Below are 16398 nucleotides of genomic sequence, written 5' to 3' on the forward strand. Positions count from 1 at the left end.
TCTTTTTCTTGGAGATGGTCTTGATCACTGTCTCCTGTACAATATCACGAACCTCCATCCATAGTTCTTCAGTTACTCTATCAGATCTAATCTCCTGAATCTATTTCTCACTTCCACTGTATAATCATTAAGGGATTTGATTCAGGTCATACCTGAATGGTCTAGTGGTTTTCCTTACTTTCTTCAATTTAAGTCTGAATTTGGCAATGAGTTCATGATCTGAACCACAATCAGGTCCCAGTCTTGTTTCTGCTAGCTGTATAGAGCTTCTCCATCTTTGGCTGCAAAGAATACAATCAATCTGATCTCAGTATTGACCATCTGGTGATGTCCATGTGTAGAGTCTTCTCTTGTGTTGCTGGGAGAGAGTGTTTTCTATGACCGGTGCGTTGTCTTGGCAAAACTCTGTTAGCCTTTGTCCTGCTTCATTTTGTACTCCAAGGCCAAATTTGCCTGTTACTCAAGGTATCTCTTAAATTCCTACTTTTGCATTCCAGTCCCCTACAAAGAAGAGGACATCTTTTTTGGGTGTTAGTTCTAGAAGGTCTTGTAGGTCTTCATAGAACCATTCAACTTCAGCTTCTTCGGCATTACTGGTCGGGGCATAGACTTGGATTACTGTGATACTGAATGGTTTGCCTTGGAAACAAAAAGAGATCATCATGTTGTTTTTGAAATTGCATCCAAGTACTGCACTTTGAACTCTATCGACTATGATGGCTACTCCTTTTCTCCTAAGGGATTCTTGCCCACAATAGTAGATATAATCTTGAGTTAAATTCACCCATTCCAGTCCATTTTAGTTCACTGATTCCTAAAATGTCGACATTCACTCTTGCCATCTCCTGTTTGACCACTTCCAATTTGCCTTGATTCATGGACCTAACATGCCAAGATCCTATGCAATATTGTTCTTTAAAACATCGGACTTTACTTCCATCACCCATCACATCCACAACTGAGTGTTGTTTTTGCTTTGGCTCCATCTCTTCATTCTTTCTGCAGTTATTTCTGCACTCTTCTCCAGTAGCATATTGGGCACCTACTGACCTGGGGAGTTAATCTTTCAGTGTCCTATCTTTTTGTCTTTTCATACTGTTCATGGGGTTATTAAGGCAAGAATACTGAAGTGGTCTGCCATCCCCTTCTCCAGTGGACCACACTTTGTCAGAACTCTCCGCCATGACCTGCCTGTCATGGGAGGCCCTACACAGTACGGCTCATAGTTTCATTGAGCTAGACAAGGCTGTGGTCCATGTGATCAGATTGGTCAGTTTTCTGTGACTATAGTTTTCATTCTATCTGCCCTCTGACGGAGAAGGATAAGAGGCTTATGGAAGCTTCCTGAAGGGAGAGACTGACTGAGGGGGAAACTGGGTCTTGTTCTGATGGGCGGGGACATGTTCAGTAAATCTTTAATCCAATTTTCTGTAGATGGGCAGGGCTGTGTTCCCTCCCTGTTGCATGACCTGAGGCCAAACTATGGTGGAGGTAATGAAGATAAGGGCGTCCTCCTTCAAAAGGTCCCGTGCATGCACTGTTGCACTCAGTGCCCCCAACCTGCAGCAGGCCACCGCCGACCCACGCCTCCGCCAGAGACTCCTGGACACTCACGGGCAAGTCTGGGTCAGTCCCTTGTGGGGTCACTGCTCCTTTCTCTTGGGTCCTGGTGTGCACAAGGTTTTGTTTGTGCCCTCCAAGAGTCCTGTTTCCTCAGTTCTGTGTAAGTTCTGGTGGCTCTATGGTGGGGTTATTGGCACCCTCCTGCAAAGGGCTTATGCCGTAGCCAGGTCTGCTGCACCCAGAGCCCTGCGGCAGGCCTCTGCTGACCGCACCTCTGCAGGAGACGTGTTTCTGGCTCAGTCTCTGGGGGCTGGGCGTGTTGTGCCATTCCCAGGACTGAGCCGCTCGGGTGACCAGGTGCTTGGCGAGCGCAATGTCCCAGGTAGGCCGTGCATCTTAATCACCTCCCAGGTCCCCGACCACTCACTTTCCTGGGTGTGCCGCAAGAGCACTGTCTCAGGTGTGCTGTTTGTTTCCTCAGGAGAGCTGATCTCAGGCTGCAACCCTTCCGGCAGACGTCAACCACCCAGGATCTCAGGAAGACAGCTGGGAGCCTGCTCACTGTTGGTGGAAGATGCGGTCTCTGGGGCTGAGACTGTAGCAGCCCCTTGCCTTCTGCCTCTAGCTGTCTAGCTGTCACAAGCCTGCCTCTCTGCCTCTAGGTGGGGAGGGGCTGGTATGCAGCTCTCCTTTGGTATGCAGCTCAATCCTTTGTTCTGTGAGAGGGCCAGGCAGTGGAAAATTCTTAAAAAGATGGGAATACCAGATCACCTGACCTGCCTCCTGAGAAATCTGCAGGCAGGTAAAGAAGCAACAGTTAGAACTGGACAGGGAACAGCAGGAGGAGTAAGTCAAGGCTGTGTATTGTCACCCTGTTTATTTAACTTCTATGCAGAGTACATCATGCAAAATGCCGGGCTGGATGAAGCACAAGCTGGAATCTAGATTGCTGGGAAAAATATCAATAACCTCAGATACGCAGATGACACCACCCTTACGGCAGAGAGTGAAGAGGAACTAAAAAGCCTCTTGATGAAAGCGAAAGAGGAGAGTGAAAAAGTTGGCTTAAAACTCAACATTCAGAAAACTAAGATCATTGCATCTGGTCCCATCACTTCATGGCAGATAAATGGGGAAACTGGAAGCAGTGACAGACTTTATTATTTTGGGCTCCAAAATCATTGCAGATGGTGACTGCAGCCATGAAATTAAAAGACACTTGCTCCTTGGAAGAAAAGCTATGACCAACATCAGTCAGTCAGTTAGTTCAGTCGCTCAGTTGTGTCCGACTCTTTGCAACCCCATGAACTGCAGCACACCAGGCCTCCCTGTCCATCACTAACTCCCGGAGTTTACTCAAACTCATGTCCATTGAGTCGGTGATGCCATCCAACCATCTCATCCTCTGTAGTCCCCTTCTCCTCCCGCCCTCAATCTTTCCCAGCATCAGGGTCTTTTCGAACGAGTCAGCTCTTCGCATCAGGTGGCCAAAGTATTGGAGCTTCAGCTTCAACATCAGTCCTTCCAATGAATATTCAAGACTGATTTCCTTTAGGATGGACTGGTTGGATCTCCTTGCAGTCCAAGGGACTCTCAAGAGTCTTCTCCAACACCACAGTTCAAAAGCATCAATTCTTTGGCGCTCAGCTTTCTTTATAGTCCAACTCTCACATCCACACATGACTACTGGAAAAACCATAGCCTTGACTAGTCAGACCTTTTTTGGATAAGTAATGTCTCTGCTTTTTAATATGATGTGTAGGTTGGTCATAACTTTCCTTCCAAGGAGCGAGTGTCTTTTAATTTCACGGCTGCAGTCACCATCTGCAGTGATTTTCGAGCCCATAGAACAAGTCTGGCCTTCCATAGAACAAGTTTTAAAGAAAAAAAAAAAGAGCCCAGCTGAAAATACTGAGTGGTTCTCCTCTGCCAACAAGGACATCACAGACAGGTGCTGGCAATGTTTATCCCAAGGGATGAAATCCAAACTTCTTAGTCGACATTAAAAAGCCCTCAACATTCAGTTCTCAACCTATCATTATAGTATTTCCTAAAAGTTCTGGGTCTGAATCTCAGTTCTGCCACTTACTAGCCACAATGTCTTGGGCAAAATGCTTATAAAGTGGAGATTACACCATGACTTGTAAAATGAGACTCATACCATCTACCTGGCAAACTTTAATGAAACGTTATGGGAAAAAATGAGAAGTATCTTTATTTATTTTTTTTTTTTAAATATTTATTTTTATTTATTTATTTGGCTGCACAGGGTCTTCATTGTGGCATGTGGGATCTAGTTCCCCAACCAGGGATCAAACCCAGGGCCCTAGCATTGAGAGATCAGAGTCGTAGCCACTGGACCACCAGGGGAGCCCCGAGAAGTATCTTTAAAAAAATGAAAAGTATCTTAAAAGTTCTCGTAAAACTCCTGATGGTTTCAACTCTATAAATTTACTAAGAAAAAATGAATTGTACATTTACAATGGATGAATTTTACAGTAGGTAAATTATATTTTGATAAATCTCCTTTTTAAAACCCATGGAGAAAACTGGAATTATTCAATAAATGGATTTAAAATAACTATGTATCCATCAGGGAAAAAACACAGATATTTCCAAAATATCAAAGATTATAATGTAAAAGTATACATGCTACTATAAAAAGGTCTTACAATAATTTTAACATTACTGAACTCTCTCCTCAGGTCAAACCAATAAACTCACTATATGTTGAAGGTCTATAGTTCACATTTGGGCTTCCCAAGTGGCACTAATGGTAAAGAATCCACTTGCAATGCAGGAGATGTAAGAGACATGGGTCCGACCCCTGGGTTGGGAAGATCCCTTGAAGGAGGGCAAAGCAACCCACTCCAGTATTGTTGCCTGGGAAATCCCATGAGAGAGGAGCCTGGCGGGCTACAGCCCACAGGACTGCAAACAGTCGGAGACAACTGAAGTGACTTGGCATGCAGAGTCCACAACAAGGACTACCATCAATTCCAGCAAACACATAGCCCAAGCCCTATAATCTTCAAGACCCAGGTACAATGCAAAAAACAAAATACTTGAAGTTAGTCACGGTGTTCTAATCCAAGTTTCACCGCTCACTAGCTGACCGTAAGCAAAACCCACTAAAATTCATTTCTTCATCTGAAAGAAAAGCAATCACATCTCATTCACGGGACTGTAAAAGGCCCTCAAGTGAAGCAGAGTACCTAACACCTTACCTCAAAGGTAATCATAAATGTTATTTTCCTCTTTCCTCATCTCTACAATGTATTCCCCCATTATTCCAAGCTGTTAAAAACTCCACCTTTTAAGACACTGTTTATATCACTCATGTGACCAAAAAAAAAAGAAATCCTTTGATCCTTCATTGCTGTCTTCAACCACTAAAACATTTATCTGTAAACTGAGATTAGGAACTATTTCTGCTATTTTTCTGGCACTCCCTACTCTACTAACACGTTTACATAAACACTCATATACAAGTAAGCCCTTCTTAAAAGTAGGTATTCTTAAAAGTTGATAAACAATACAATAGATTTTCACATCCAACTTCTATAAAACACCCCATGCAAATGGTATCACTGCCTCCGTTTTTCTGATGGGGCCGAGCGACTCAGAGACACTAGATGACAACACAGTGGGTGCAGGCCCAGGAAACAGGCTCCTCCGGCCACTCAGCAGTCACACCATCCTCTGCCCTGCCGGCCCGTGGAGTGAGCACAGACCACGCAAACGCAGCTGCCCGTGAGGTCTGCTGGGGCCAGCTGCCAATTACTCATCCTTGAAAGTTAATGTAATCTAAGTCTTAGTTTCCTCCTCTGTAAAACAGAATTGGTAACATCTACTTTCCAGGGTTTTATGAGAATAAAAGACGTGGAAGTTTGTATCTCTTGACTAGCTTCCCCTATCCCCCTGGACCCCTGCCTCTGGCAACCACCAAGCTCTTCTTCATTGTCATCTATGCATTTGGGTTGTTTTTTTGGTTTTTTTTTTTTTTTTTAAGATTCCACATGGAATTGAGATCGTACTATATATGCCTACATATTTTTTTTTAATGTTAACAAGCTTGAACCAGATTACTCAAGACTCTGTATGTTTCTTAGGTATGCATATGTTATACTTTGTGTTAATTTATGTATAAGTATACATAGTACATTAAGATGTAACAGCTTAGTACCATCACTTGTAAAAGACCATAAACAATCTAAATAGCCACTGAAAAGAACAGTACAATCATACAAGGGAATTATCACACAGTCACTATAAAGAGTAATGTATATTTCTATGTGTAGATGTGAAACAAACTAGAAGATAAACAGTTTGGTGAAAAAATTCAAAGTGCATTAGGCTTCCATGTGTGAGCAGTATGTACTAGAGATAGGGAAATACAAACATGAGTGATGTACAAAGAACATCTCTGAAAAGATATATAATAAATTAAAAGAGTGTCTTTTGGAGAGGGATCAGGGAACTAAGGAAGAAGGGAGGCTATTTTTCACTGTGTATCCTTTTGCACTATTTAAACTTTTAACCTGTGCATGCGCCTGTGACTCTTCATGACCCCAGGGGCTGAAGCCCACCAGGTTTCCCCTGTTTATGCAGCACATTTTTAATTTCCAAAGCAAGACATTGTTCCTAGATTTAAAAAGCTGCAATGTTTAATGTTAAAAATACAATTAAAAGCTAGTTTTAGAAAAGCAGGTACAATATCTTTAATTTTTTAAAGAAAAAGGTACCAAAGGACATAAAAAAAGGAAGTTACCAGAAGAGGGCCATTATCCACAGGCCAATTAACTCAGTCAAGATTAGAGAACATGTCCTTCCCTAAGCTGAAGCTGCTGAGAGGTCAAAGATTTTTAAAGCTGTTGGGAAGGAAAGAGGATGAATTCTAAAAATTGATCATAAAATAATGTTTCCTAGAACATAAACATTTAGAAAAACACAAACATTTTATACCTGAAAGAATTTTAAACATCATGTACTCCATACCCCATTCTCATATTCTACAGACAAAGAAATATATTTCCACATGGACTAAATTACTAGCCTAAGATCAAAGTTACTTTAAGACAGAGTACTAAAGAAAAAAAAAAAACCACCTAATTCTCAGGACCCCCAGTCCAACAGTAATTCCTATACAACAAAAGGAGGAGCAAATACTGTATGTATGAATTTGTTGACAACTCTATGACAACAAGCTTCCCAGGTGGCTCAATGGTAAAGAATCCACCTGACAATGCAGGAGACAAGCATTCGAACCCTGGGTCAAGAAGGTCCCCTGGAGGAGGAAATAGCAACCCACTCGAGTATTCTTCCCTGGGAAATCCCAGGGACAGAGGAGCCTGGCACTACAGTCCATGGGTCATGAAGAGTGAGACACGACTGAGCAACTGAGCACACACTGATCACATATAACAACAGTGCATAAAGCAAGAACTTTATCACAATCCTTTGTACAGCTTCAGCTTATAAGCTACTTTATAAAAACAGAATATAAAGTTAATATGGAAAAACAAATGTAAGAAATACTGCTACAAAACTTGAGTGTGTATATGTATGCCCATACTATGGACTTAACTGTCTCCCCCTAAATTCTCCTACTGAAACCTTAACCCCCAATGTGAGGAAATGTGGAGACAGGGCCTTCGGAGTAGTTAAGGTTACACACAAAACTAATAATAATGATTAACCCTGGGCAATGAAATCAGCTTAACTTTATACACTGCTGTTCCAGTGAAAATTTTTACAAAAAAAGTTTATTAAAAGCTAAATAAATTCAACCCTAAAATAAATAAATTTCTAAAATATTTCTAGGTACCAAAAACATTCATACCTTTGTACACAAAAGCAGATATGCCTACAGAAAAGCAAACAACAACAACAAAAAAGATGCAGCAGTGGAAGCACGGAATCCTAACCACTGGGCAACCAGGGAATTCCCTATAGAACATTCCTGAAAAGACAAAATTACAGAAATGGAGGGCAAATTAGTGGTTGTCAGGGATTTGAAAGGTGACAAAAAGGCCTCTTGAAGGTGACAGAGCTGCTCCATGTCCTGACTGTGCTGGCAGGTGTAAAAACATACACACAATAAAACTCCACAGAACTAAATATACACATGTGTACACACACACACAAGTAAGACTCAGAAAATCTTGAAAAAGGTTAAGTGGATTGTGTCTATCAGTGTGGCTGTTACACTGCACTACAGTTCTATAAGTTGTTGCTGCTGGGGAAATGGGAATGGGACAGCAGGCTCTTTCTGTATTATTTCTTACAACTGCATGTTACAACTACAACTACAATTATCTCAAAATAGAAAGTTAATTTAAAAAGAGAAAAATTCTATAAAAGGACAAAAATAGATGTTTTGGCCATCATTTATCTTCTTACAGAGTCATTGCAAATGCACTTTCATGGAAAAAAGTGTTTACTCACTAACTGAATCTTACTGAGACATTAGTACAACCCTCTCTGAGTACTCCTCATAAAGCTCTAAACTTTCCTCTTAAAACTCCTCAAGATCTAGTTTTATCTTATACACATACCTGTATTCCCCACTAGAAGGTAACCTCCACAGGACAGATTTTTGTTTCATTCAATGTTGTATTCCTATCACCCTGATCAAAACTTGCCACTTTGCAAGCACTATAATAAAGGAGTGAAATCAATGGTATTATAAAGTCTCTTGTTATCTACTTTGTGTATTGTCAAATAAAAATGTGTTAACCCACACCAGCTCTCCTAATGGCAAATTTCCAGTACTCACTCCTCTGTGAGCTGATTCGGGTTTGTGGGGTGAAAAAGTATAATTCTGGCTTAAAAACAGTCTTGCCATACACTCCAAAGTTTGCATATGAACTTCAAGTTATCCCCTGCTTTCTGCCATTTGGACAGACAGTCATGGTCCAACCATCTGTAGCTGTTTTACTGGTCTTGAAAATATACTCTCAAAAACTGGGAGGTAAAGAAATGTACAGGCTAACTGTAGACTTATTACTAATATTCGATTAACAGCAGCAACTAATCCTGACCCCTCACTATGTGCCAGACAATGCTCTGATAGTGTTATATTCAAGCCTGTCACAACTCTGAACTAGGTACTACTATTACCTCCACGTTTTAAAATGAGAAAAACAAGATGCTTAAAAATTAAAAACTCAAGATCACAAAGGTAGTAGACAGGAGAGCCAGGTCCATCTTAGATGTGCCTCATGCCAGAGTCTTCACTACTAACTAAATTAGCAGAACTGAAAAGTAAGTCTGTTTTGGTAAAATAAATCTATTGGGTTTCAAATAAAGTAACATATATAAAATACAAATACTTGATATATAGTTGAGCTGCTAAAAACTGAGCATCTTGAAGATGAAATGTCTAGCTGGCTGAAAATATTAGAATCACATCATTAAAAGGTCAAGAATCAGCAACTCAATTAAAACACCAAATCAAGCCACACTGAATCTTTAGAAGATTCGAAGTCCAAAAGAAATACAAAATGTCTAACACTTTAAAAAAGAATAATAAATAAACGGCTACTTCCCAACAACCCTGAATGCCAGACTATGTTCACTACCATACTGCCAGGTCAATGAAAGAGCTGGAAGTGTAATACTTCTGTACAGATAAAAAGTAAGCAACAAATGAAAATACAGTTCCTTTATGAGACTGAAACACCACTGCAACTAAGCATACTAAAAAAAAGCCCTTCTGCTTTAGTTTTCCAATGCTTGAAAAATAAGGATAAAATTTCCTCTTGCATTTACCCCTCAAGTTTTCACATAATCTGAAACACTACCAAAACAATTCAAGTACTAAAGCAAGAGTCAAAAACTCAAAGGCCAAGAGGAGCCAGGCATATAAGTTACCCAGTCAGTAATAAGGCAAAAATGGAGTCTTGCCCAGCCAACACACCTAATTCCAATATAGAAAAGAGTTGCCCTTCAAAAAAAGACAGAAATCTGTAGTTTAGTGTTAAACCTGATTTTTTAAATGTTGTCAACTAATTCAGTTACAATCCAAACACATGCAAATTGAAAACATCAAATTATATCATAAATTGTAGGCATCAAAATGGCTAAAATTATAAGATAGCTAATATCAAGTGCTGGGGAGAACATGCAGCAACTTGAAACAACTTGAACTCTCATACTCTGCTAAAGGGAATGTAGATGTGATACAATCTGTTCAGAAAACTTTCTGAAGTCATCTACTTAGGGCTGAACATATGAATGTCCTATTACAAGTCTGAAATTCTACTCCTAACATAAATTCATAGACTTGAACCAAAAAACATGTTCAAGAATGTTCAAAACAGTGCTCTTCTTAATAAATAAAAATTGGAAACGTTCCATCACCCACTAACAGCAAAATGAGAATATAAAATGAGGTACATTCATATAATGTGTAACACCAAGCAAGAATGAGACTAAGAGGCTGCTCCTACATAACTGATCTTACAAATATGTTTAAAGAAAAGAGGCCCACAATGTTCTTATAGAATTCAAGAAAAAGCATGAAAAGTGAAAAATGAATCTACAATGTAGTGCGTGAAGTCAGTGGTTACCTCTGGGAAAGGACAGTGACTGGTAGAGGGTACAAAGAGCAGGACTTCGGCAGGTCCTGATTCAGTTCTATTTCCTGATCTGAGTACTGTTATGAGCTGTTTTCATCTTGTGAAAATTTCAAAATTTATGGTCTGTATACTGTTCCGTAGGTGTGTACACTTCAACAAAAACTTTAAAACACACACAGCCCCAAGATACCCAAGGAGCCCAAACAAAGTATTTCTACAGGTGGGCCCAGCTTATCAGAGCAGATCTGTCTGACGTCCCAGCTAAAGAAATAGTCTCCATTCTTACACCTGAAGAAGAGCAAAGAAAAAAAAAGTAAAAGCAATACAAAACTGTGTCAGTGACTCTACCTGATCAAGTCAATAACTAACAAAATTTAAATTTCTCCTAATAACACCTCTCAGAATGTGTCCTCCCTTTTAATTGCCTCATACACTTACCAAACCAAGTGTCTCATAAAATCAGAGTATAATACAGCTAAACATAGAAAGTAGATCAAAAATCAAAAATAAAGTGTAGAAAATTCAACACAAACATTAAATCACCAACACAATCCTGTTCCCTGATTCCTGAACAACCTAACTCAACTGGCCACTCACTAATAGGAGACAATTTTATCTCACCCAAAGGAGCCACAATCTAGACCATTCTGAGTTACCTAGAAGCCTACAGCAGACAAGAGGAGCCTTGGGCTTCACCCAGTTGAGTTAAAGCAAGTCCCACAGAATCCAACTACATAACGCAGCTACTTAATCAAGTAACTGTTAAATGACTAAACGCTGGCTTCAAAATGCCTTCCCAGCACTGACTGCCTGTCCTCTCAAGAACCTATCTCCCAAACACATTCGGATCCTGAGATATGAAATGGTCCCCACCTTTGAGTCATTGCTAGTATTTCGCCTCCATCTCCAACCTCACCTGTTTACAGCCTGTCCTAACTTTCATGTCCCAAACACACCACATCTATGTATTAGAAAATCCTAATAATATCACATATTAAATTGAACACCTCCATTTTTTTAAACATGCCTCTTCCTGTAGGTAACAAAACCACTGTTCAGTTTCACTGCTTACTAATCAAACATAACGAGTTAATCTGAGCCACAACTCAATACATCCAGCAAACTTACCTAGAAAATGCAAAGTTGCTGCTCCAACGTGATAAAATTCCACCAATAAAGTAACCATTTTGACAAAACATTTTAAGTTGCAAATTATTCTTCTTAGCATATCACCCTCACCAAATATATCTACACTAAAGTCAGACCCATCAAAGCAAAAGAAACAATCTTAAAAACACACACTAACACATTGTGTCTAGGAAGACACAATAATCCTCACAGAGCAAACAGCTGCTAAAGCATCAAGCCAAATACACCATTTACAGTTTAAAAAAAAGAGAAAGTTCTGACATCCAAGTTAGGCAGCCTATCAAATGAGTTTCAAATCTAGTAACTTTTTAGAATTCCCAAGGAAGTAGGATTTTTCCACTTGGTTTAGAAATGCTCCATACACTCAGAAACAAACAAGGGAAAACTCGACACACCTCTACTTTTCAAGGGCAACCTTTTGTAAACTAGATTACCACTCACTAACGACGAACAAGTCACAAGGTAATAGATAAAGACAAGTAAAAAAAAAAAAAAAGGCCCGCTGTCCTGAGAGCCGAATTCGAGGGCTCAGTCGCACACAAATGTGCGCGGCTCATGGCCAGGCTCCGAACTGTTTGCTGGGTACAAAGTGGTAGAAAACAAGAGATACACCTCCGGACACCCTGCAGACTCCCGCCAGCTTTCAAGAAAACTGCGGAAATGCAAGTTTGGGTGAAATCCCGACTCAAACCGAGCACGCGAGAGACGTCTGCTCGTCGGTTCGCTCCCGATTCCTTAGAAAGCATTTCCTGCCTGGAAAACCTCTCTCCCAGAAACCGTTCACACACACACACACAGAAAAAAAAAAAAGAAAAGGAAAAAAAAAAAAACTTTTTCCGCTCTTCCAACCCACTCCTGGAAGCCGCGGAGCCCGCCCCGACCGGCACACACCCACCGGGGGACCCCTCCGCCCGGCCCGGGGCGCGCGCGCGCGCGCACACACACACACACACACACTCACAGGTGCCGGCAAACCCGGCCCCTTTCCACACCCCCCCGGAAGCGACACCCCCATCTCCCGCACGCCGCGGCCCATCCCCCGTCCTCCCCGCCCCCACCCACACCCCCGCCCCCCCCAAAGTCCACCGCCCCCAGTTCCCGGTAAGCCGGCCGGCCCTCGCCGCCCGGGCGGGCCGAGGGCTGTGGGGAGGGGAGGCAGGAAGACGGAAGGAGGCCCCAGGCCCCGGGCCTAGGCCTCTCGGAACGCTGAGGGAGGCGAAAGCTGAGGGGAGAGGGGGGACCCCGCGGGCCGTGCTCCGGCGCCCCCCTTCCCCTGCCGCCCCGAAGCCCCCCGCCCCCGGGCCACACTCACTTGCCAGCCGCGGCCCGTCGAGGACCCCGCTGCTGCCGCCTCCGCCGGCTCCGGGGCCCCCCAGGTCCGGCTTCTTGGGACCCGCGGGCGGCCCGGCTCCCCCGGCCGGGACCGCTCCGGGCGGGAAGCCGGCCCCGGGCGCGCCCGCCAGAGCCAGGGGGACGCTGTTGCTATGGAGGCCGAGGCCCGGCGCGGCCCCGGCGGCCGGGTCCTCATGCAGGAACTGACACTCCTCCCCGTAGAAGCACGTCTTATCCTTGGCGTAGTAGCGGCAGTACTTCAGCTTCACCCCCGCCGCCGCCGCCCCGCCGGGGACGCCCCCGACCCCCGGCGGGGCCACCGCCACCACCGCCGCGGCCGCCGCCAGCGAGGAGGACGCGGAGGAGGCGGCGGCCGAGGGGGGCGGGAGGCCGCCGCCACTGTTCATGGCAACGCCGCAGCCTCGTCTTCCGCCGCCGCCGCCGCCACCATAGACCGGGGAGGGAGGGACGGCGCTGCCGGGGGGCCGGAGAAAAGCCCGGGCGGGCGGGTCTGTCCCGCTGCGGGAGCCGGAGCCGCCCGGGGAGGGGGGGAGGGGAGGGGAGAGGGGAGGGAGGAGGGGGCAGGAGGGAGGGGCGGGGAGGGGGAGAGTCGGGAGTCTCTCTCACTCACTCTCGCCTTCTCTTTTCTTAAAGGGGCCGCGCGCGGGACGACGGGGTGGGCGCGCGGGCCCTCTGACTGGGACTTCGAGGGCGCGGACTCGGGGAGTAGGGGGAGTGGAGGGGGCGCGGCGGCGGCAGCGAACGGGCGGGGAGGACGGAGGGAGCGGTTTATTTTTAAATTCTGCCTCCACTCGCTCTCTCGCGCTCTGGTTCCTCCGAGTTGTTTATACCCTTTTCCTCTTCCTGAGACGGCCGTCGCCGCTGCGCCTGCGCGCCGGGGCGCGGGGTCTTGTGGGTAGCGGGAGCGCCAGCGGGGGAGGGGGAAGCCTGGCCGGGTGTCGGTTGGACGGGCGGGCAGTCGGCGGTCGGCGGCTGCGCTTCTCCGACGCAGAGCCGACTGGGGGAGCGTTCTCACGAGGCGATAGGCCTTCCCGCTTTCGTTTGTCCTCTTACTTGTAAAGCCAGAGCGTCATTTCTTAATTGAAACGACGAAATTTACGGAATGTGATGGTCATTTCTTTGGGGGGGGGGGCGCCTGAGGCCCCGTCCGTTCGTCGCACTTCCGCGCCCTCACTTTTTCGCCACCCTCCTTTTTTTTTTTTTTTTTTTTTCCCCCCTTCCCGCTGAGGGTGAGGAGAGCTACAGAAATGATTGCCTAAAACTCCTGGGCCTTTTATAAAAAAAAAAAAAACCAAAGGAGGTTGACTTAGGCAAACCCCAGCTGAGTACAGCACCTGTTTTCTCTATTTGTATTACTGAAAGCCTCCAGTAAAATATTATGAAAAAAATCAGATGCCACCTGGGGACAGCAATGCAGAGGCTACTCCTGAACGTTTCAGTTCTATCTGCGCCCGGGGTTCTTTTCTCCAGTCTGTCTAGTCTTGATTCGAAATTCATTTTCAAAAGATAGGGTTTTTCGCGCACCCATCGCTAACGTTATGCTCCGCTGTATTAAAAAAACAAACAAAAAAAAGTTTGCAAGAGTTTTTAAAGAGTTGCTATGAAGGGAAAGTATTGTTTTGGTTTTTCTCCTCTGCAGTCGATTTTCTCAAAAGGCAGTTGGAAGGGAGGGGAGATGTTTGTTGGCGGTATTTGTGGCAAACAGAAGAGGTCACAGAAGAACGAAGAGAAGCCAGTGTACCACACTGCAGAAGGAGCGGGGGTGGGGGAGTGGATTCCATAGACCACAAACGGGTAAACCTGGTGATGTTCCTTAGCTAAACTAGAAATAACTTTGTATTATGCCTCCCTGTTTAAAAACATTTTCACGTGTGTATGTCTGTTCAACAAATGCTTATTAATGCCTGTTACGTGTACCAGGAACTGAGCTCAGAGCTGGGGAAGCAGAAGTAAGCAAGAGGCATTCTTTTCTGAGTTTCAGATGGCTTGTTTATCCTCTGGTTGAAGAGACACATGGTACACAGGCGATTACAAACCTGTGTGTTAAGTAGTAACCTTATCACATTAGCTATTAGAGTGTGGGCTTCCTGGAGAAAAGCTGATACCTTATTAGCAGGAGAGGAGAACATACTTTGAATTGGGACATATCTGAGTTTTTAACCCAGTGCCTACACTTAACAGCTGTGTTACTTGTGGTAAATAGCTTCATTTCTCTCTGCCTTATCTATAAACCAGCTAAGAATGGTTAGTTACTTTGTAAAAAATAAATAATGTGTATAAAGTATCCAGTGTTTAGTAAGGATTCGATAGATTGTAGCTATGTCTCTTGGTACAATAGTATTACTGCTACTAGTAGCCAGTGCGTAAGAGTGCAGGAAGGAGCTTTGCAGGCAAAGGGAACAGCTTCAGATAAAGACCTTGAGGCTGAAAAGAGCTTGGATTGTTACAATGGTGATAGTGGAAAATTGAGTGGAGGCAGGATCATAAAATCCTTGAAAGGCACAGTAAAGGACTAGACATTTTTCTTGAGAGCAATAGAAAGTTATTACAGGGTTTTAAAAAGTCAAGCAATGGCATTATCAGATTTCCCTTTAGGAAAAAAAATTGACTCTCATAAGAACTATATGATGAAAGTAAAGATGAGTTACCATCATTTTATTGAACAAACTGAAGGTCTAGAGTTACATGAAGTTACCAGCTTGTCAGGTGCTTCCTTCGTGGCTCAGTGGTGGAGAATCTGCCTGCCAATACAGGAGCCGGGGGTTCGATCCCTAACTTGGGAAGATCCCCTGGAGAAGGAAAAGCAACCCACTCCAGTATTCTTGCCTGGAGAATCCAGTAGACAGAGGAGCCTAGCAGGCGACAGTCCACGGGGTCACAAAGAGTTGAACACGACTTAGCAGCTAAACAACAACCACAAACAGTAAATTTCAAAGCCAGGACTTCCATTCAGGCCTTCTAACTACAAAAGATGTGCTCTTTCCACTACATATTTGACCATTTCTAAGTGAGTGTGTGCCTGTGGATGGCTAGGAGAGAGAAGTGTCAATGGCGAGACAACAGAGCTTCATTAAATTCATACCATATCAAGCATATCTTTCAGACAAGCCTTTGTTGAGAATCTACTGTATACAATGAACCACACAGGTTCTGTGCTAGGCACTGATACACAGAGGTGTATAGGATACAGTGTTCATCCTCAAGTGTAACCAGGGCTGTGAGAGAAATGCCAAAGGTAGAGCAAGTCACCACTCAATACCACATTTGACAGTTTCCTATATTAAATCCCTGTGAACAAGATGGAGGAAAGTAGGCTGCAATACTATGGTTAGGAGACTTCAGTGCTCTTTGATTAGTCAGTCAAAATGTTAAAGCTGGCTTTGGAGCTCACTGAACAATATCCAGAAAGTATTGATAAATTGACCACATATCAACATGGTCTTTACTGACCTCTTTTGGACTCTGTTTTTAACCTGTTTTTATGGAAAAAAAAATTATCGACTGCCTAGGTGAAGAAATACATGACAAATTTAGCAGATCTGCAATGTGTTGGGAGAACAGTGGAGATCAGATCAGTTCAGTTCAGTCACTCAGTCATGTCCGACTATTTGCAACCCCATGGACTGCAGCACACCAGGCCTCCCTGTCTATCACCAACTCACAGAGTTTACTCAAACTCATGTCCATTGAGTTGGTGATGCCATCCAACCATCTCATCCCCTGTCATCCCCTTCTCCCACCTTCAATCTTT

General features: G+C 43.9%; 1 protein-coding gene across 7 annotated transcripts in view; it reads right to left on the reverse strand.

The window, feature by feature from the left end:
* The window catches only part of PAN3 (poly(A) specific ribonuclease subunit PAN3), a 121187-nt gene extending 108028 nt beyond the window's left edge, over window positions 1-13159 (reverse strand). For all 7 annotated transcript variants that reach the window (XR_010658559.1, XR_010658558.1, XM_065902418.1 and 4 more), the window contains exon 1: window positions 12607-13159. Coding sequence is in view for 5 of the 7 variants with exons in the window: in XM_065902418.1 (XP_065758490.1) it covers window positions 12607-13033 (427 nt within the window). In the remaining 2 variants the exon portion in view is untranslated. The remainder of the gene's footprint in view (window positions 1-12606) is intronic.
* Window positions 13160-16398: the final 3239 nt, after the last annotated feature.

The sequence above is a fragment of the Muntiacus reevesi genome, chromosome 11 (assembly GCF_963930625.1).
Source record: "Muntiacus reevesi chromosome 11, mMunRee1.1, whole genome shotgun sequence".
In the NCBI taxonomy this organism is placed as follows: Eukaryota; Metazoa; Chordata; class Mammalia; order Artiodactyla; family Cervidae; genus Muntiacus; species Muntiacus reevesi.